This window comes from Furipterus horrens, unplaced genomic scaffold (genome assembly GCF_987537825.1).
Source record: "Furipterus horrens unplaced genomic scaffold, mFurHor1.1.pri manual_scaffold_6, whole genome shotgun sequence".
NCBI classification, from domain to species: domain Eukaryota; kingdom Metazoa; phylum Chordata; class Mammalia; order Chiroptera; family Furipteridae; genus Furipterus; species Furipterus horrens.
In genome coordinates, this window is record NW_028327176.1 from 83485981 (window position 1) to 83505723 (window position 19743).

At 53.4% G+C, this 19743-nt stretch overlaps 1 protein-coding gene across 1 annotated transcript in view; it reads left to right on the top strand.

Annotated features, from left to right (window-relative positions):
* Positions 1–19743, top strand: part of LOC150006657 (focal adhesion kinase 1-like) — a 177811-nt gene that overhangs the window by 157694 nt on the left and 374 nt on the right. The window contains exons 3-6 of the mRNA XM_090281972.1: positions 355–495; positions 3459–3576; positions 13780–13860; positions 14792–14809. Coding sequence (XP_090138098.1) covers positions 355–495; positions 3459–3576; positions 13780–13860; positions 14792–14809 — 358 coding nt within the window. The remainder of the gene's footprint in view (positions 1–354; positions 496–3458; positions 3577–13779; positions 13861–14791; positions 14810–19743) is intronic.

The window sequence follows — 19743 nt, forward strand, 5'->3', positions numbered from 1 at the left end:
TGCCCTGACCCTCACCTGTGTGCCAGGTAACTGTCCTGGGCAGGGACCCGTTTTAATGCCTCACTCCTTACCTTTTCCACTGAGCCAGGTATCACCTTACAGACTTCTGTTTAAGATATAAAGCTCAAAACCACTGAACTGTACACTTAAAATGACTAAGATGATATGTTCTATGTTAGGTGTATTTTATTACAAGTTATTTAAAAGAAGATGTGAAGGCCTGCTGAATGTGCCACTGTGTAATAGTGTAAACAAGAGGCCGTCAGCGGGCAGGGAGCGCTCTTTGCTGAAGTTAGTACTGCTGTGGCCTTGACTCCTCCTGACTCTGAAAAGCCTCGTGACTTCATTGTGGAGGCCAAGACATTGAGGAAACTGATCCAGCAGACATTCCGGCAGTTTGCCCACCTTAACAGAGAAGAGAGCATCCTGAAGTTCTTTGAGATCCTCTCCCCGGTGTACAGATTTGATAAGGAGTGCTTCAAGTGCGCGCTCAGGGTAAGTGTGGGCATGGGGTGCATGGGGGACGCGTGGGTTCTTGTCCGTGTGCATCTGAGTGTCTGATAGAGATAGAATTTGTCACATTTGTAACTTGAGCATGTGGGGAAAATGCACAAAATGTGTCCATGTGAGAATAAAATCATATTTTAAAAATAGCATGTCTCTGTTCAAGATTACATTTTTCTGTTCCAGCTGAGCGATGTGTTGATGAACTGTGCATGATGGGCTGGTTTACCCTGTTCAGTTCACCTTCCTAAAGAAGCCACTAGCTTCAGACCCGTGGGAATGAGTGCTGTCTCTCTGTCTGGGCTTAGTGGATGCAGGATTAATGAAGTTATCCATATTTCATAGTATTTGGCTAGATAGATTAATGGCTAGCTAAGCCAGCCCCCTGGGCTCTTTATATAAAATGGTTCTTTTTCCTTCTGTTCTTCTGTCTTCACCTGTGTCACCTTCAAAAGTCAAGCTGGGTGATTTCAGTGGAGCTGGCGATCGGCCCCGAGGAAGGCATCAGCTGCCTTACAGACAAGGGCTGCAGTGGAAGGCTGCTCTGGGGACCCTGCCTACACCCAGGTGGGCTGGCTTGGGACGGGATCAAGCTCAGGGAATGGGGGTTCGCAGGGTCTGTGGCACTTGAACACTTGGAGATTGAGCAGTGGAGCAGCCGTGAGCTGGGAACAAGCCAGGGAGGTGGCTGGAACCCCAGGCAGCAGTCTCTGAGGCTGAGAGCGTGATCTAGGTGGGGCCTGTGGTGGTGGTGGCAGCTGTGTGTAGGGTGGTAGTGGAGGACCGACCAGGGGGTGGAGGACTGGCGGGGGGTGGTGGAGGACTGGCTGGGCAGCACCTCAGGGCTCCTGCCTGAAAGCAAGGCCTGAAGGTGTTTTGCCGGAAGGGAGCTGGGGGCAAGTCCACTGGCTCAGTCCCCACGTTGAGACCTGTGCCGTGACCTGTGCTGAGTGGGCCACTTGGCAGGAGGGGCTGATGCCATGTGATAGTCTATGTGATAGTCTCAGAGCAGGAGGCCTTAAGCAAGGTAATTGTTTTGAATAAATGTGTAAGAATTCATTGCTTGCAAAGTGAGCACCGTCATGAAAGACAGATGGGCGTTCCCTTCTTCCTGAGAAGAAGAGTTTATTCTGCTTGGGAAACGGAACACAGTCTCTCTCGGCCTGTCTGTGCGGGAGGCTCTTTTGTCACCTACGGCCTGCCGAGCTCTGTTCCACTTGTTCAGGCACAGGGTGTGCTGGGAGGGGCCCAGGACCCTCCCCGTGGGAAGGGGAGCAGGACAGTCCCTCCCACCAAGAATTTCACATCATCTCTCTCCCTCTCTCACACACACACAGGCACGTGCACACACTGCTGGCAAGGAGCCAGGTCAGGGACTGCCTTCTCCTTCCTTCCTTCCTTGGTCTGTCCTGTGTTTCCTGCCTCTGGCACTGAGGGGGACTCTCGGCCAGCTCCTGGGATGGAGTGCCCCTCCCTAGCCTTGAAGGGAGCAGCCGTGCTCCTCAGGAGGCCCCAGGGTGCTGCTCAAACAGTCCGCATGCCTGACACTCAGTCTCAGGGAAGGCGCCTTCAGGGGGCCAGGGTGGGATGGAACTGGGAGTATCTCACAGCGTGAGTGAGGCCAGTCTGTTGTCTGTGGTCCAGTCTGTGCCTTTTCTTTCAAAGCCCACACATCTGGCCAACTTCACTCAAGTGCAGACCACCCAGTATTCAAATAGCGAAGACAAGGACCGAAAAGGAATGTTACAGCTGAAAATAGCGGGCGCGCCCGAGGTGCTGATGGCTCAGGGTCTCGGGAGGCGGGGGTGGGGCTGGGCGGGGTGTTTCAGGGGGAGGCTGGTTTCCGTGGGGCCTCAGAAGCACGACTTTCCCTCTTGTGGGAAGTGTTACATCACAAATAATAACGTCGGACGCCCCCGAGAACAGGACAGGGAACACTTTAAAAACCAGTCGAGAGCATTATTGTGAAGATGGTTGAAGATGAGTGTGAATTACCAAAGAAATCAACTTCTTAAAAGTGTACGAGAATAAAAAACACGTATATCCTGTAAACTGTGTGTAGTTTCCCAGACCTCGCCTGGCCCCAGCGCCTGTGTTCTCAGCCGGCACGCGTGCAGTGCACTAGCGACAGGTGTGGCGCGGGTAGCGAGCCCCGACCAGCGCTGCCGGAGGCACCCAGCCGCCCGGGTGGCAAACACGCCGGGGCTTGGCAGGCACGTGGGTGAGGCGCTCGTGCCCCCGTGGCCCTCGGCGGCTCGTGCCCCCGTGGCCCTCGGCGGCTCGCCTGCCCTGCCCCCTGCCTGTCCTCATTCCTGTCCGCCTGGGGTCGTGGCTTCTGAGGCTCTGGGAAGTGCATCTGATTCTTTCTTGCTGCTGAGTGACACCATATTGAAACCTGGTCATAAATGATTGTCCCGGGAATCCTCAAGGACAGGGTGTTTGGAAGTGCAGCGGAAGTGCGTGTTCTTTGCTGGAAAGAGGAATTTCAAAGCTCTTAGGCAGAACGTGCTACATTGTGCTGAAAATAATGAAACGTTCCTGATTTTCTTTCGTGTTAGAGAAATTATGATGGATGGTGGGTAAAAATTTACCCCATGGTAGTCTAGTTTCTAAAAGAACCCGTACTTTGACTGTCTAAATTCTTCCTTTAATTAGACTGTGCCAGAGGACCAGGCATTCTGAAGGAAACTGTTTTCCTCCTCCTTTTGTTCTAGAAAGTGAGCATCAGTTTGAGTGATTTTTCCATTTCTGTCTGGATTTGCCTTCTATCACATGCTCTGGGAACAGCGTCCTTAAATATCAGACTTTCTTTTTTACTCAGAGCTTATGACAAACCTCGTTTCACTGCCACTCACCTGTTTCTGCGGGTATCTAGTGGTCTGATGTCATGTGCAGCTGTCTCTTTGATTATGGGGAAGAACAGTGACGGCCCTTTCTTGTTCTGTTCCCCTCAGCCTCTGACAGTGACAGCACCGTCCCTGACCATTGCTGAGAACATGGCCGACCTGATGGAAGGCTATTGCCGGCTGGTGAACGGGGCCTTGAAGTCCTTCATCATCAGACCCCAGAAAGGTGAGTGTCTGCGTGTATGCACCTCCCCCCAAGCTGCCGACAGCCTGCACCCAACAGCCTGCAGTTCGCATGCTTGTGGTTGTAACAAGGGACTCGCGAGGGGTCCTGCCAGGAGTCTGTGCTCTGTGTCCCGACCGGCTCACCGCCCAGAGCTGGCTTCCAGCTGAACTGAGAGAAAGCACGTGTGTTTTGAGCAGCATGCTTGGACTGTCATTTAGGTGCCATTAGTCCTTTTAAACAAACTTTTGGGATTATGTTCTTGGGTGGTTTTTTAAAAAATCTCTAACTGATATAAATAAAGGCTTTTCTTATTTTTTCTATTTCTTTTTAAATCCTCGCCCAAGAATGTGTTTATTGATTTGAGAGAGAGAGGAATGGGAGGGAGGTGCGCAGAGAGAAACATGGATGTGAGAGAGAAACATCGATCAGTTGCTCCCTGTATGCGCCCCGACTGGGGATCGAACCCACAACCTGGGCATGTGCCCTGACCAGGAATCAAACCTGCAGCCTCCTGGTGTACGGGGTGACGTTCCAACCCCCGGAGCCTCCTGGGCAGGGCCCTATTTTATCCTGCACACTTTGGAAGTTTAGGGCAGCCCAGAACAAAATTAGTTCCTGGTCATGAGGCAAAACCAAGGGTTAGAATGAACAGCCTCACCCTCAAAGCAGGGCTGTGCCACGTCAGAAACAACGCGCAGGTTTGCGAGGCAGCAGGAGGGGGTGCTGCAGAGGACCTAGGCTTCTGAAACAATCCCACGAAAACACTCCTGGCAGGGTCATCGCGCAGTGAGTGGTGGCAGGAAACCTGGGCTTGGCCGTGGTCGACTGTGGGTTCCCACCCGAGCCCTCTGGGAGGCCCTTCCACCCTGTGCCCTGGATCCCTGGTTGGTAGAACCCGGAGGAGCTGCCCATCCTCTAGGGTTGGGCGCGTGGGCGCTGTGACTGTGCCAGGGCCTGGAAAGGAGCCTGGCCCACATGGTGTGCACAGGTGACCGTGAGCCTCATCCCCATCGTGGCCCTGGTGCCCTGTGGTCTGGACGCACTCTGTGAACCTTGACTTTGAGGCTCCGCATGTGGCAGGATGACGCCAACTTTAGAGCTTGGTAGGTGGGTCCACAGTAGTCCCCACAGAACAGCCAGGGGGACACAGGATTCCTCCTGGCATTGACCTGTGTGGCAAGGGGGACACCGGCAGAAGAAGCCTGGAAGGGCTGAGTGGCGTGTGTCCACGTGAGCAGACTGGGTGAGCCATGCGGAGGCGGTGGGAGAGCACAGGGAAGTGGACAACGGAGCACGGAGCTCCTGGTGCCCGCAGCAGAGCACCCAGCCTGCCCAGCAGACCAGGGCGCCGTGCTGACAGCCAGTTGTGGGGGGACTGAGTGAGTGTGCGTGTGAAGCCAAGGAGTCATGGGAACCTTTTAATTTTTAAAAAATATTTTATTTACCTACTTTTAGAGAGATGGAAAGGGAGGGAGAGAGAGGGAGAGGAACATCCGTTGGTTGCCTCTCATGCATGCCCTGGCCGGGGACCAAACATGCAACCCAGGCATGTGCCCTGACCAGGAATTGAACTCTTGGCCTTTTGCTCTATGGGACGACACCCACCCCACTGAGGCACACCGGCCAGGGCTGGGACCTTTGTTTGAAAGTTAGCGTCATGATGTGCTCTGTGAGCCACAGCCCAGAGGCCAGCCAGGGAGTGTCTAGGTTATAGGACGGGGCTGGCCACTGTGATCAGACCAGTGGGTCTTAGTCATTTGTTTTTTTCCTAAAATAGGGTGTGTGTTTGCTGTACAATAGCTTTCTTCACAGGAAGTACAGTAAGGCAGCTGCTTTTAGAAATGTCTGAAGGCTTCTCAGTCAAAGTGTTTGCAGATACAAGATCTTGATTCCTCGTTTTGTACTGTAAGCGGGTAGATACCTTGCAAATATTTAAATGTTTGGGGAGCATGTCTTCACATAAAGATAGCATTTTGTGAAAAATGTTTAATGTGGCATATTGTCTGTCTTTTTAGTAAATAATTTGTAAAAATTTCATTCTAATTTACCAAATGTTCTTGATCAATTTGTTGGTGCACATTAAAGCAGGTAACATTCAGACAATAAGCATCCACAGGATCAGGGAGCAGTGAGGGATGAGCCCGTGAACTGGAGGGTGGAGAACTGATGGGACCAAGTTCAAGGGCAAATGTAGAGAGGAGCTGTGGACAGACGGCACGTGAGACTGCACCAGGGCTGTTACCCAGGAGCTGCCTGGGAGGGGGTCAGAGAAATGGGTGGAAGACAGGCACCTGCCCACACAACCCCCCGCCCCACAGACACCCCTGAAATGGGAGACAGAGCATTGTTCTGTGCTGACGGGAACGGAGCAGTGCTTTGGGGGTAAACTGAGGAGCTTAAGTTGTACCTACACGCCATGGAGAGACGGTGCAACTGTAAACAGGGGAAAGGCTTGATGAATTGGTTTGGGGGGAGGTTATTCTGATAGTGATGTAGCTCAGGGATGGAGTAGAGGACAAGGTCAGTTAGGAGTCTGTCCCCATTACTCGAGACAGAAGAGGTGAAGCCAGGGACCCATGCTCCCAGCTGCCCGGTTGGGGAGGAGGGTCTTCCCAACCAGAGACAGGGCCCTGAGCCTCCCTGCTGTGGTAGGAGGCAACCGCCGGGGGAGGGCTGCTCTGCCCGGGCTCCTTCTGTTCGCCACTCTGTGGGCCACTGGGCCTTGGGCCCCGTGGGGCCTCAGACCTTCCATGAGGGATGTTGTCTTTGACCGAAAGACAGCCTCATCTTTGAGAGCCTCATGGGAAGACACCTTTCATCATTTTGTCACCTTCTCACTTTGTTTTGACCCGGCAGCACCTTTTACATGGTGTTCACCTGCACTCAGTGTATGTTTGTTACAGATACTGAAAATAAGACCCCCAAAGCTTAAGACAGACGGTGTAATACCTTCCTCTAAAGGGCTGTTCCTGTGGAATCTTCCAACGGGAACAGAGGGGTCCCTACTGTTGTCTTTCCTTTTTTCCCCAGAAGGCGAACGGGCTTTGCCGTCAACACCGAAGTAAGGGCTGCTTTGTGCCTGTCTTGTTACTCGAGCTGGAAGCTGTGATGTCACTGCTGTGTGCGGCCCGTTTGTCTGAGCTGTCAGCCTGCCACCCCCACAGGGAGCAAGAGCTGCGCTCCAGGAGGAGATCATGTCCCAGGGTTAGGTGCACTCAGAAACGTAAGATGCGTTTCCCTTCGTCACGTGCAGGACGAGACTCAGGAGTTGTCGTGGTGACGGCCCTGGCGAGGCCTGTGAAACTCACTCTGCGGTCGTCGCCGCTTTTGTGAGAACCTGAAGACAGGTTCTGCTGTGTCACAGCGAGGAGGGTAGGAGTTACAGCAGCAGCATAGGCTCACTTGTTTCTGTCACTCACTTCATAGTCTCTGGGTTGATCTATAAAGTTAAAAACGTTAGTGATGCCTAAAGAACTTACTCCGTAACGTCTCTTTCTCAGTGTGCTACGGCCGGGGCCCAGGCGACAGCCGAGTCTAGGGCTCAGGTCAGTGGACGGTTCCAGCCATGCACTGAGGGCTCAGAGAGAGGCACCTGCAGGGACTCTTCACTGGGAGGCCCTGGGAGGAAGAGGGGAACCCAGGCCTCGTCTTCACTCTGACCCACCCCCACAGTCTCCATGCCAGCCCCTCACCAGTCCCTTCAGCCTGTCCCTGCGCTCAGCAGACCCACCCACTGCACCCCTTCCCACAGCCCCTGCTGATCTTAGCTGCTCCGATCTTCCATCTGGGCTACCCCAGTGGACTCCTGTGCTGGAGTCCCTGCGGCCACGCCTGGTTTTGTGATTCTCTTAAGAAAGGGCTCCTCATGTGGTCGCTCCCATGGCTGTGCTGCACAGCCAGCTTGGGGAGACGCAGGGGGTGGGAGGGGCGTGGGGGGGGGCAGCCAGCTAGCGCATGGAGAAGGCGGGGGTGGGCAGCCAGAAGATGTCAGGCAGGGTCCCGAGAGCCCTCTCCTGGCTGAGGCGGCAAACACTTCATTCCTCTGGCACTGAGTTGTGAGGACGTGTGAGGAGCGGCTGTCTGCCCAGGAAGCTTGTTTTGATGGGGTCCTGGTCACATGCACACTCTTCCTGGCACATTCCAGAATGACAGCTGCTAGGAGGGTCAGTGCCAGTGTCCTGACGCCCGCTGGTAGGGCCTGCGCGGTCCTTCCCCAGCCAAGCTCCTGTGGCCTCGGGTCACCACTACCCGCTCTGTTCTTCTGCTGCGCTGGCTTTAGACCCTGGAGCCCAGTGACCTCTCATTCCCTCCAGCCCCTGTCCTCACCTGGGGACTTGCCCTACGGCATGTCCTCTGGACATCTCCCCTGACCAACCCCTGCCCCATCCCTGGAGCGTCCCTCTGTGTTTTCCCGTAACGTACTCTACTTGACTGCTTATTCCACTCCCAGATTCCCTCTTTGCTCATCCATACCCCCATGGCCTTGTTGAAGGCCAGGGCCATGTGATGTCCTAGGCCTATGTGGGACCTGCACACAGTAGGTACACAGTAGGTGTGCGGGGTGTGGAGGGGTGGGGAAACCAGCTGTCTCACAGCATCAGGCTGTGTCAGAGGTGTTCAGTGATGTCCCTCTGGGGCCAGGAACAGATGTCTGGAGTAGCTTCAGCTGTGGGAAGTCCTTGAGGGGTGACTTTGAGGGTTAAGACATGCAGTAGCCATAAATATAGATGTAAAAAGTGAGTGAAGAAGGCTGTAGGTTGGAATCAGCCACAGATACTAGAAAACCTGGATAAATAAAGCAAATTTTAGGTCGTAGGGCAGCAACCACTGGTATGGCTATTAACCAGGAGCCTGATGAAATCCAGGCAGGTGCGGGACAGGTGACGCACAACAGCAGACAGCAGACAGGTGTGGTGGCGTGGGGACCCTGGGTCTGGGACAGAATGTAAAAGAAAACAGCGAGGCCTTTGAACAGGCCCCTGAGGCTTCGCAGTGCATAAAGCTCCCATTCAGAGGGAGCCGCAGTGCCAGAGAAACATGTGGTTGGTCAGAAACAACTTCAGTTACACTGCTATTCAAAGGCGTTTTAGGTAGAAATTCAGTAAAGGAACTCAGTTCTGTGCCCTTACAATCATTCATTATAAAGGTTCTGCAGTGAAATGTGCACTATTTCTACTTCTCAAAAATGATACAGTTTTACATTTCAGTATTGCCTAGTTTAAATTCTAGGTACTAGGAAGAATTTTTACTGAGTACTTCTATAGTGAATGCTCACATGTCTGGAAGAAGTTTTATGTTTTATTACAAGAGCAAAGTAACTGCTATTTAAAGACTATGGGGTCCTCTATTCTATTTGTTTCCCCAAAATTTCAAACTGCACAATACTTTCATTTTATAAATGTTGCTAAAACCTTTGGCCAAAGTTTTATTATCTGTGGATGACGATGTAAAACACTGACGTTGCTGTGCCGTCTCATGCAACAAGCAGCCAGGCACGTCTTGCTCACCTGGCTAGCCCGCAGGGACACCGTCTGTCAGCATCTCCTGTGCTCCAGGTGGAGCAGGGCCAGCCCACGAGGCATCTCCAGCTGTGTCTGGGGAGCCCGTTGCTGTCCCAGGCGCCTCTTTGTCCTCTGTGACCCTGGGTCACCCCTGGCAGTGCGTTGCCAAGTGAGAGGGTCTGCCGCAGCCGTGACCGCCGCAGGACCGCTGCTGCTGTGTGTGGAGGCACTTCCACAGGATGCTTTCTTGGAGCTGTTCAGCGACCCTTTCGTTGTCTCTTAATTTCTGCTCTTTAGAACAGGAAAGCAGTCTGGTGATGTTAAGGGTTCGGGCAGTAGACTCCAGTTTTATAAAAACTGCGCCCTGTGCATGTGGGTCTCCCCTGGAAACGTTGGCGGTTCGGTCCCGAGCACAGCGCTCACGGCAGTGCCCTCTCTGTTGCAGGCCGGCCAAGGGCAAGAAGCAGGGCGTGCGGACACACGCGGTCTCCATGTCAGGTAAGGGCGCGGGGGGCTCCCCATGGTGGGGGCGGGTCCTTGTGGCGGGCGTCTGCTGTCACGCTTCCATGGCGCTTTCTGAACAGCTTAGAAAAGTGAGACACTCTGGCCATCCAGCTGCATCATTTTACCACCGCTACCTAGGTGTGAGTATGTATGGGCCATAGGCTGCAGAGGTGAGGCACGCACGTATAATTCCAGATGACTCCCGTGGGTATGCAGAATGCCAGGTTGTCGCTCAGTCTTACTGTCATGGTAATGACTTCTACTGGGAAAGGTCTTACTTTTGGAATTGCCATTGTAGTTTATCTTTGCAATTTGGAAGAATTTAACAGAATATACTATGTATATTCCTTGTTTTTTGGAAGTTTGTGATATGTGAAACATTTTTGAATGGTTTTTGTCTTTCACAATTAACATAAAATGGTGCTAGAATATTGCTTTTTAAAAATATAGTTAAGATACTGGTGTAAGCATTATCTTAACTATTTGTTGGCATGATGAATGTGGTGTGCTTTTCTTGGTATGTTTTCAAAATATGTGTCTTTTTCATTGAAAAATGTGGAAACAGGAAAGGAGGGGGAAAAGGAAAAAGCATCTTCTATGGGCCCAAGTTTCATGTCTTAAAATACATGTAATTATATCTACATACTTACAGATATACTCTTGTAGCTGTATACACACACACATAACCGGTTCTCAGATATATGTCCCCTTCCTAATAGCTCTGGTATCTGACAATGTGACTTAGAAGAAACCTGATTCCTGTTAGATTAGTTTGCCTTGAGTTAATTTTTCCTGAAATGTAGTTTTGTGCCTTCGCCTGGTTGATGGGTTCTTTTTGTTCTCGAGCGTACCAGTGGAATTGCTCATTATCACTGCATTGTGCACAAACACCCCCCACACACTCTGAGAAATGTCTGTGCTTGGAGTGATGCGCTTGGCGAAGATGCTCTCGGATGCGCTGTGTGGGACAGATGTGGGTTGGGTCCTGCGGCTTCAGGCGTGTCTCAGCACTTCCTGACGGGGGGAGCCAGGGCTGGGGGACAGCGAAACAAGCCAGTGGGGCTGCAGGGCCACCCCCACGGCCCTGATGTTTTTTCCTGAACCTCTGTGCCTGGTGCTGAGACTGAGAGGCAGGCATCCGGGTGGCGGGCATGGGAGCAAGGCAGGGACACGCAGAACCAGCGGTGACACCGAGAGTCACTGGTCTCCCAGACCTCCCCTGTGGGCTGATCCCTGCAAATTGTTCTGACGCTTTCCGGGAGGTGGTAGGCCTGGGGTGTGGAGACACCCGCTGGACCCAGCTGTCGACGGGTCCCTGCTGGGAAGTAACACGCTGTCCTTGCATTCCGGAGGCAAGCCAGCAGGCCCACGCGTGTCTCTCTGCAGGGAAAGGCTGTTGTCAGTTGTCCCCAGTCAGACGGCACAGCCGAGGCTGACCACGTGCAGAGACGAGGTTCCCCGGTGGAGATGAGGGAGGCGAGCAGACGTACAACAGCACATGACAGAGCAGCGTGCTTCCTTGGGCACACTATTCTGAGGACAGAGGAGGGTTTTTTTTTTAGCCTAATTATTAAGTGTTTTTCCAAAGAAACTCGTGCTTATGATAGAGCTCAGGCAGAACGTAGAACTGAGAGGCCGCGCCTGTAATGCAGGGTGTGTTGGTGTGGTCCCAGGCAGAGAGTGGCTGGGTTGGGACCGTGCTGGAATGAACTTCAGCAATTGTTGAAAACGTATTAATAAAACAGAAGAAGCCTAAGTATCACCTTGCTGAATATAAAAACAAATATTGCTAACATCAAAAGGCCCTGTTATTTATTTTCTTTACAGAGAAAAATTTTACAGGAAGGCTTCAAACTTTGAAAACACAAATGCTAGAATTCGAACTCAAGGCTTCCTCCCCTAGTTTTTGACCTGTTGTGGCTGCATAATAATTACAGAACTTATTACAGTCAGCCTGCAGGAGTTAAGGCAAAAACATATTTGATATTTTTACAAGCAAGAATATGTGCATATTGTTATGCTTTTGAATGTTTAATGTTTTAAACTTTCTCCTGGGAAATTTCAAACATACTCGGAAGCAGAGAGGGTAGAATCGTATACCAATCCCCCACGTCCTTGCCCCCCAGGCTCAACGGCTGTGCACCGGCCAGCTGCACTCTCCTCTGCCTCTACCACGTGCGTGGTCCCGGCGGTGGCGGTTTTCAAGCATCTTAAGGCATGTTTCATCCCTAAGGATCTCTGAAACACAAGGACTCTTTTGAGAATATTACATTGCAAGAAAACTGACAGTGACTTTTTAATACCAGCTCTGTGGCCCGTGTTCAGATTCCTGTGATCATGCATTGCCACGCCCGGTTTTGTCCCGTTGGGAGTCGGACCAGCAGTACTGCTGGAACTAGGCTGGTCGCTCTCCTGTCCTCCTGGCTCTGCCCATGAGGCCTTTTTTTTTCTTTCCCTGATTGCAAGCTACCTGTTGAAGAAATTGTGTCACGCTGTGTACCCATGCTAGGCCTGGCTGACGGCATTCCTGTCATGTGCGGGACGCGTTCCCTCAGGCCCCGCATTGCTGTGTCTCCTCTGAGCTTGGGTCAGGATCGCGGGACATGTGAGGAGTCAGGCTCAGTGATTCTCTTTCACGAGAAGTGTGAGGAGTCGGACTCAGTGGCGTTTCCAAGGCTACATCATAGTGCTGATGTGCTTGGCCCCTGGCTGACTCTCAGTGATGTTCAGGCCAATCGGTAGATTTGGTCAGCCTGTGACATGTCCGTTATAAAGCTCCTGTGAGCACGTCACCTAACGGGTGAGCAGCTGCTGATTTCCCTGCCTAGGTTTCCTTCGGGGCCGTCAGCTTTGTGGGCAATTCAGCTGGGACACTTCTGAGGAACACGTTACCTCACCCGCTGCTCCTGACCCTGAGGAATGGGTCCTCCAGGAAGACTGCCTTCTCCCCTCCCTTTACTGACCAGTTCCTGAAACAGATGGTGATGTTCTGCGGGGCTTTCTCTTCTTGAGCCTCCTTAGGAATTCATGGGTTTTTAACATTGTTGAGGGCCCAAGGTTCCCATGGCCACCCCAGGTTGGATGATGTGCTAGAAGTACTGTTTTCTCAGATCTCGGGGGCTCAGGTCAAGTTCAACATCATCAGCACCAAACAGTAACGTCTGAGGAAAGGAATAGCACCGAGAGGCCTGGTCACAGGGACTGTGCCTTCCTTGTGTGACTGAGGACCAGAGCACAAGTGGTGGTCTGCCTGAACTGACCTCCTTGTGCTCTGATGGTGCCTTAAGTGGCCTCACTTCTCATTTCTGCTCCTAACGCGCTGACGGTGGCCCTGAGTTGTGGCCACCCTGACCCTGACCTGTGCTCTCCCTGGGCCCACACCCTCTGTCCTGATCGTTCTTGAGGGGTCCTGTGGGTCTGCAGTCACATTTCACACCACCTGTGTCCCGTTTGCCACGTGCCTGCCTTCCCTGTGACATTTCTGCTGTTGCCAAACTGTTCCTTCTGCTTTGCACTGTGCTCTGAGCTCCTGAGGGCTGGGATGTGTCTTGTGGGACCAGCAGGTGCCTCCTACAGAGACTGTTGACCCAGATGAGCTTTGACTATGCGAACAAGGGCGGCCACGCAGACGTGGTGCTGGTGGCCAGCGGGCGTTGCAGCCTGGGTGTCCAGACGTCCTCCTCCTGCTGCGCTCCCCGTAGGGGAGTTTGTTCACGTGCGCTCTGTGGGCTGTGAGCCTGTCTGTGCTCACGGTCTGGAGGAAAGTGTTCCTAACGCTCTTGCACAAATCAGTGTCTGCTGTGCTCTCTTCTGCCATTTTTTCTTTATGGGCGAATGCTAGATGTCTGCAAGGGTCTGGAATTATTTATTGGTCGTTGTTTTTTGTCTTGTTTCATATTGTTTGTCTGGTTATTTGTAAAGACATCTGCACCTTCACTGGCTGACTCTGCAGAGCAGTAAGACTTCCCCTTGTGCCCTGCTAAAAGTTTCTGTATCTAATGCTAATCTTTGCTGGAAGAGGAAATTGCATTTTAAAATAATTTTTTAAAACCCAAATCAATCATCATAAGAAATTTTGTGTCAGTGGTCAAATAAAATATTGCAATTTTGTGTTTTTATAGCTATGCCTTAAACTGTAACATGGCTTCTTTTGTATTGAAATAATGTTTCTGTTTTTCTCTTTCCCTTCCTCTGAAAGGAGCCGGTCACGGCCAGCATAAGGTTAAGAAAGCTAGGCGCCTCCTCCCTTTGCTCTTCTGTGCCCACGAACCCGCCACAGGTACTGCGCTCGCATCCGCGCAGGCTCTGGTTAAGCGCACTGCCCAGGCCACGCAGTTAACCATGTGCTTGTAGCGGGCCCTGAGCTGAGCGCACCTGGATGGGCGTCTGTCCACGTGCTGCCTGTGGCCCGGGGCAAGGGGTCGTATGAAGGTCTTTGGGCTGCTCTGTTGATAGGAGGCTCTCTGTCTGCCTGTTGGCTGGTGTGTAGATGCATGTCAGGGTGAGAAGGAGCTTCCCGGTCCCACTCATGGGTGTCATGCTGTAGCGCAGGGCTGGTAGGTGCCCCATGTCTGCGTAGCGGGCTTCCTGAAGGCCAGATGAAGGGCAGTGGCCCATGAGCTGGGGTCCACTTTCTGAGCTCAGGGCAGCTGTTCAGGGCACTGCAGAATAGCGGGGGGCCAGGCCCCTTGGAGAGTTTTCTAGGGAAACGGATTCATAGTAACATCTCTGGAGTCTCCCCAAGCCCGGTGTCCATAGAAATGGAAACTTGTGAGCAGTTTCTAGTGCCCGCCTCCTCACTGGAGGAGCCCGTCGGCTGGCCCCTGCTCACCGTTCAGTACACACACAAATCCCTGTGTGTTTTCGTTGTTCTCTGAAAGGGTCTGAATGCCCCCCGAGGGGGCAGAAGCCATTTTAACGCTTAATTGTGAGAGGCAATGCAATTGACTTCGCTTAGCTGGAAACAGACAGACTCTCAGTGTTGTTGTGTAACTTTGTACAACGTATCCACAGCATAGAACTCGTGGAACTTGCGCTGTGCCTTAAATCAAGGAGAGGCGGTACTGTCACAGCCTTTCTTTTATCTTTGGAAGTAGACCTTGGGGGGTAATTTTTTGTTTTCCTTATGCTTTGATATACTTGTCATTTTAATAGTGTTTTCCCTCTCACCCCCTTCTCCCCCTTTCTTTGCATGCCACCTGGATCTGCAGATGAAATTAATGGGGACGGTAATATTTATTTTCACATTCCTGTTACTAACATGAGATAACCATTTATTGATGTAAATGTAGTTCAGTATTGGATGAACGGCAGAATGTGGTTTTGACGCAACAGAACAAATGTGGAAAATGATGTGAACCCATGATCCCATGAAAGCCGTTTGGGGCTTTGACCTGGAAAAGGTAACTCAGCTTCTTCATCACGTCTCAGTGGTGAATTTGAGGTGCACACAGTCGTAGTGAACTTTCTAGATTTCACGATTCAAACCAGAGTTGTAGGAAAGTGGCCAGAGATGTCCTGCTGAATGTCCACTGTTGGTGAGAGCCACGCGGCCGCTGGTCCCAGCGCTGTGCCCTGGGAGGTCTGATACGGGGTGCGGCAGTGGCAGGGGAGGGGCCTGGTTATCAGGTCACACAGACTGAGGTGCTCAAAAGTATCAGCTGTGGTGAGGCCGGCGCTTCAGCACTTGAGGACGGGCTTCATGAACTAGAAACTTACAGGTCACAGTGTGTGTCTCGTGTCCCCACTGACTGTGTGCGCTATCTGAGGGCGACTTGACACCTGCTACTACAAGAGTCAGCATTCATGAACTAGCAGCAGGGAGGGCCTGTTGCTCCTCACGAGGGAGGGACGGTTGTTCATTGGTGGCCGGACGACCACCTGGGCCTGATGAGCACAGCACTCGCCATGGATGGTCTTCGCTCTGCAACTTTGGAAAAGTGCGCGTCTTCACAGACTTACAGCCAGACAGCTGAGCTCGCCTCTGGGTCAACTGGCTCCTGCGAGAAACAGGTCAGCCACTTCCACTCGCGGTGAGTTTCCTGTGCGCAGTGGCCCAGACATCACTGTGCAGTGTCCTCGCTGCTGTGCGGGTGTGGCCACGCTGGTCCATGGCTGCCAGGGGGTACGCGGGCAGATCTCAGGCCACCCGCCTTCCTCTTTGCCCATCCTGTCTTCAGCTGACCCGAGGTGACCTTGAGCACATGCGTGTCCCCTGGGGCCTCACCTGTGGAAGCCTCCTGGGTCGCTGTGACGGCGACTGTGACAGTGACTGTGACAGTGACAGTCACTGTGAGGTGAGGACATTGTCCTGCACTGTCCCCACGTCTGGTTTCCTGACCCTGTCAGTCCCCTGCCTGACAGACAAATGCGCTGAGCCTTCGGCCGTCACTCGCATAGTCTGGTCAGGGGCCCACGGGCCCACTGCCGCCCAGTGCTCTTCTTAGACGGCCCCTTGAGCAAAGGAGGATTCTTGTTTTTGTGATGGTTGGAAGGGAAAACAAAAGTAGAGTAGCATTTCAGGCATGGAAACTAGATGAACTTCCAGTGTCAGTGCCCCAAGTCACGTTTTGTAGGAGCCCTGCACCCCGCTCGTTCCCACAGTGGTGGTGGCCCTCCCGGGCCGTGCGTGAGCCACGGGTGCTGAGCAGCACGGGCTGGCGCATTGGCTGCCAGCCTTTCCCAGGAAGCTCGCCGCCCGGGGCTGGCTGTGCAGCTAGCAGACAGGAGCGAGCAGGGCCTGTCTGGGTTCCCAGGCCGCATGAGGCTGTGAAATCGGTCCGTGCCCCTGGACGTCCGAAGTGACCCCGTCACTGCACGTGTTCCCATGTGGGACTGAGGATGCGATCACGCTTCCTTAGGGCAGCAGGGAGGCATGTCAGGGGAACAGGGTGTCTGAGTCAACACCACTGCCACCAGGGGGAAGGGCCACCATTCCTGCCAGGCAAGCAGAGGGGCATGGTGACAGGATCCTCTTGTCTGCAGCTTCTCAGGGTGCGGGGTTTGGAGGTTCAGTAGGGGGCCTGCGCTGGAGCAGGGGGTCCTCAAGGCTTTGAGTTGCTCCTTCTCGCATGGGCAGGATGGGTGTGCACGGTCCCCCCGCTGCTACAGCCCCATCCCCACTCCAGATGGGCCTTTCCCGTGGCTCCAGGGGCCTCAGGCTCCGTCTGTGCCGTGGCTTGGCCGGTACTGACTTCCGTGTCCCTCTCCCCGCTTCAAGGTGAAAGCTTGGTGTTCTCTCTACAGACTTCTCAGCTGTTGGCTTCCGTCCTTCGCATCTGTCTTCATGTCATTTTTCTTTTATCACATATTGTGACACCAAGCCTTCCAAATGCTGATGTCATCCAAGGTTTTAGAAGTCCCCAAGTTTTAAATGCTTCTTTTGAAATGGTTAACTCATGGGCCAGGCATCCTGAAATTGTCTCCTGATGCGCCTTCCTGTGAGTAGCCTGGTGCAGAGCTGGAAGCGTAAGGAGCGGAGGGGGGGTTCCGGGATGCCCCTAGAGGACAGTCTCATCTTGGCAGTCACAGGGCCCCTCAGTGGGGCGGTGGCCGTGTGCTAGAGTGCCACTCTGCTACCAGTCTGCTGCTGACTGGCTTGGGGACCCCGAGACACACGTCCTCTGGGCACCTCAGTTTCCTGCCTGTGACAGGGGGACTGAAGGACAGCTTCGTCATTGTGTGTCACCGTGGCTGGTGCCTGTGAGCTCCTGAGAGCGTCACAGCCATCCCCAGTGGAGAGTGCACCCGCCCCTCGCTGTGCCACACCTCTGACCCGCCTTCATCTTTCCATCTGCTGCGCCATTCCTGTGGCAGCCAGACAGCTTCTGGCAGGGCTCCCGTCTCAGGGGTCCTGAGCCTGTGAAAACGCCTCTCCTGTCGGTGCCACACGAGCCTGAACCCCGAAAGCCAGGAAGGAAGCTAGGAGTGGAACCAAGTCAGCATCAAGAATGCCATGCGGAGACACTGGTGGAGAAGGTGACGGTGGAGCCCCAGTTGGCGTGTTCCTGCAGCAGCGTGAATGCCACAAGGGACCCAAGCACCTCCTGGAGAGCCTGGCTCACCCTCAAGGTTTACAGACCACACGGCAGGCAGCCAAGGAGACCTTGCTGGGTGGTTCCTGGTTCCTGGGAGTTAACCCCGCGGTGCGCACGTAGCTCAGTTGTCCCAAGTCAGGTCTGTGCGGGGGCCTGATAGCTAGTAACTATCACTTCTTCAGGATTGGAGCCTCCAACTGGGGGGTTTGTAAAAAGAGGCAGCCCCGGAAGCCCACATGGCAGAAGCGGCGGTGGCAGAGGCGGCGGTCGGAGCTGTTGTCGGAAGTGCGGCGGTGGAACGGTGGCAGCGGCGGTCAGAGCCGCGGGTGAGCGGCAGGCGGAGGCGCCTGCCCCGCCCCGGGCGCCCTCGGAGCCCACCCTAAGGGAGACTCGGCCGCCTGAGCCCGCAAGCAGACGGGGGTGCTGGGCTCCTGAGGGGCGACTAGGGAGAGGCAGGCACACAGCGGGGGAGCAAAGGAGGAAATGATTTTTTTTTCTTGCTTCCAATGTTAGGAATTTGCACCTTTTCCTTAATCAGCAGACACATAGAGGACCACCGATGCCTGTAAAATGAGGGAAAGAAGAGGGCTACGGGAGAGAGCGCAGGACCAGTGGGGTCAGGAGGACGGGGGGAAGGGCGGAGGAAGGGGAAGAGGGGGGAGGAGTGGAGCTAACTCAGGCACAGTCTCTCGTCCGCTGTCCTGAATTCACCACCCCCCGCCCCCAGCCTAGTCCTCCGTCGGTCTAGTGGGGCGAGGGTAAAGAGCTCCTGGTTGGCTTCCTGCCCCGGGGCCCCCGCTCCCCCGCTCCCCGAGCAAACAGGAGGAGCGCGGCGCTGCATCTGAAACGTGGCCTTACAGCCGCGCTGGAGAACAGCCGCGCGCTGCCGGGAGGCTGGAATTGCCCTCCTCCGGCCAGCCCCTCCGCCTCCCAGTCCAAGCTAGAGCTCTTCTCCGTCCTCGGTTTGGCCAACTATTTGCGAGAATGTTTTCCCGATTTCGGTCTTACGGCCAAATGCCTCTCTCGGGCCACCTGTGGAAGTCTTCACGAGCCCCTGGACAGACCGCAGGCCCTTGTCCTTCCATTTCAGCGCTTAAGAGAGGCACTGGGCCCGGCCCCTGCTACTGCCCTACCTAACCCCCTTAATCTTTTCCTTCTCTATACCGACAGTCCGGATGGCTATGCCCTTGGTCTCTTAGCACAGGATACGGTCCTGAGACCAGGGCGGTTGCCTATTTCTCCAAACAAGTAGATTCTCCTTTTCTGGGATGGCCTGCGTGCCTAAGAGCTCTCGCTGCAGTGGCTATTCCTTAAATCTTGTTCCCTATGCTACTGTTGAGGTCTTCTCTTCCCACTCTGTCTCCTCTCTCTGAAGTCCCCAGGCTGTAAGTAATTCATCTCCATCATGCCTTCAGTTCCTGCATGCCTTCCTTTTACAAAGCCCTCAAGTATCCCTTCACAAGTCTCCCCTTTCACTCCATGCGGCATCATTCCTTCCTCTCCTGCTGCCTGTGAACACTTGACTCTCGGCACAGCTGCTTGGATATAGTAGATCATTTTCTTCATCCCTCCCCAGATAGACAGGGCTTTCCCTGTCTCCTCCAGTGCCTAACTGATTCATCAATGGCAGTTCTCTTAAGCATCCCTGCCCAAGAGCAGGATACACCACCATCACGCTTGAGACTACCCTTGAGTCAGGACCCCTGCCCCCAGGTACAACCTTTCAGCAAGCAGAATTAAGAGCATTAACCCCAGGCCCTAGTCCGGGCCAAAGGAATAGAGGTCAGCATCTACACGGATTCCAAATATGCTTATCATGTCATTCATTCCCATACCCCCATCTGGCAAGAACGAAATACCTCACTTCTAAATACCAATTATTAACAAGAATCTAATTCTCAAACTTTTACAGGCTGCCCCGCTACCAAAAAAAAAAAAAAAAAAAAAAGCAGCCATCCTTTATTGTAAGGGTCATCAACAAGATAAGGGACCTATAACACAGGGAAATAATATGGCTGATCACTTGGGTCACTCCATCACTGCTTCCCACTCCCCAGCCCTGGAAAAACCTTTCCTTTCTCTGGTGCCTCAATCGGCATTCTCTGTGCTCTCGGTCTCCCCCAGAC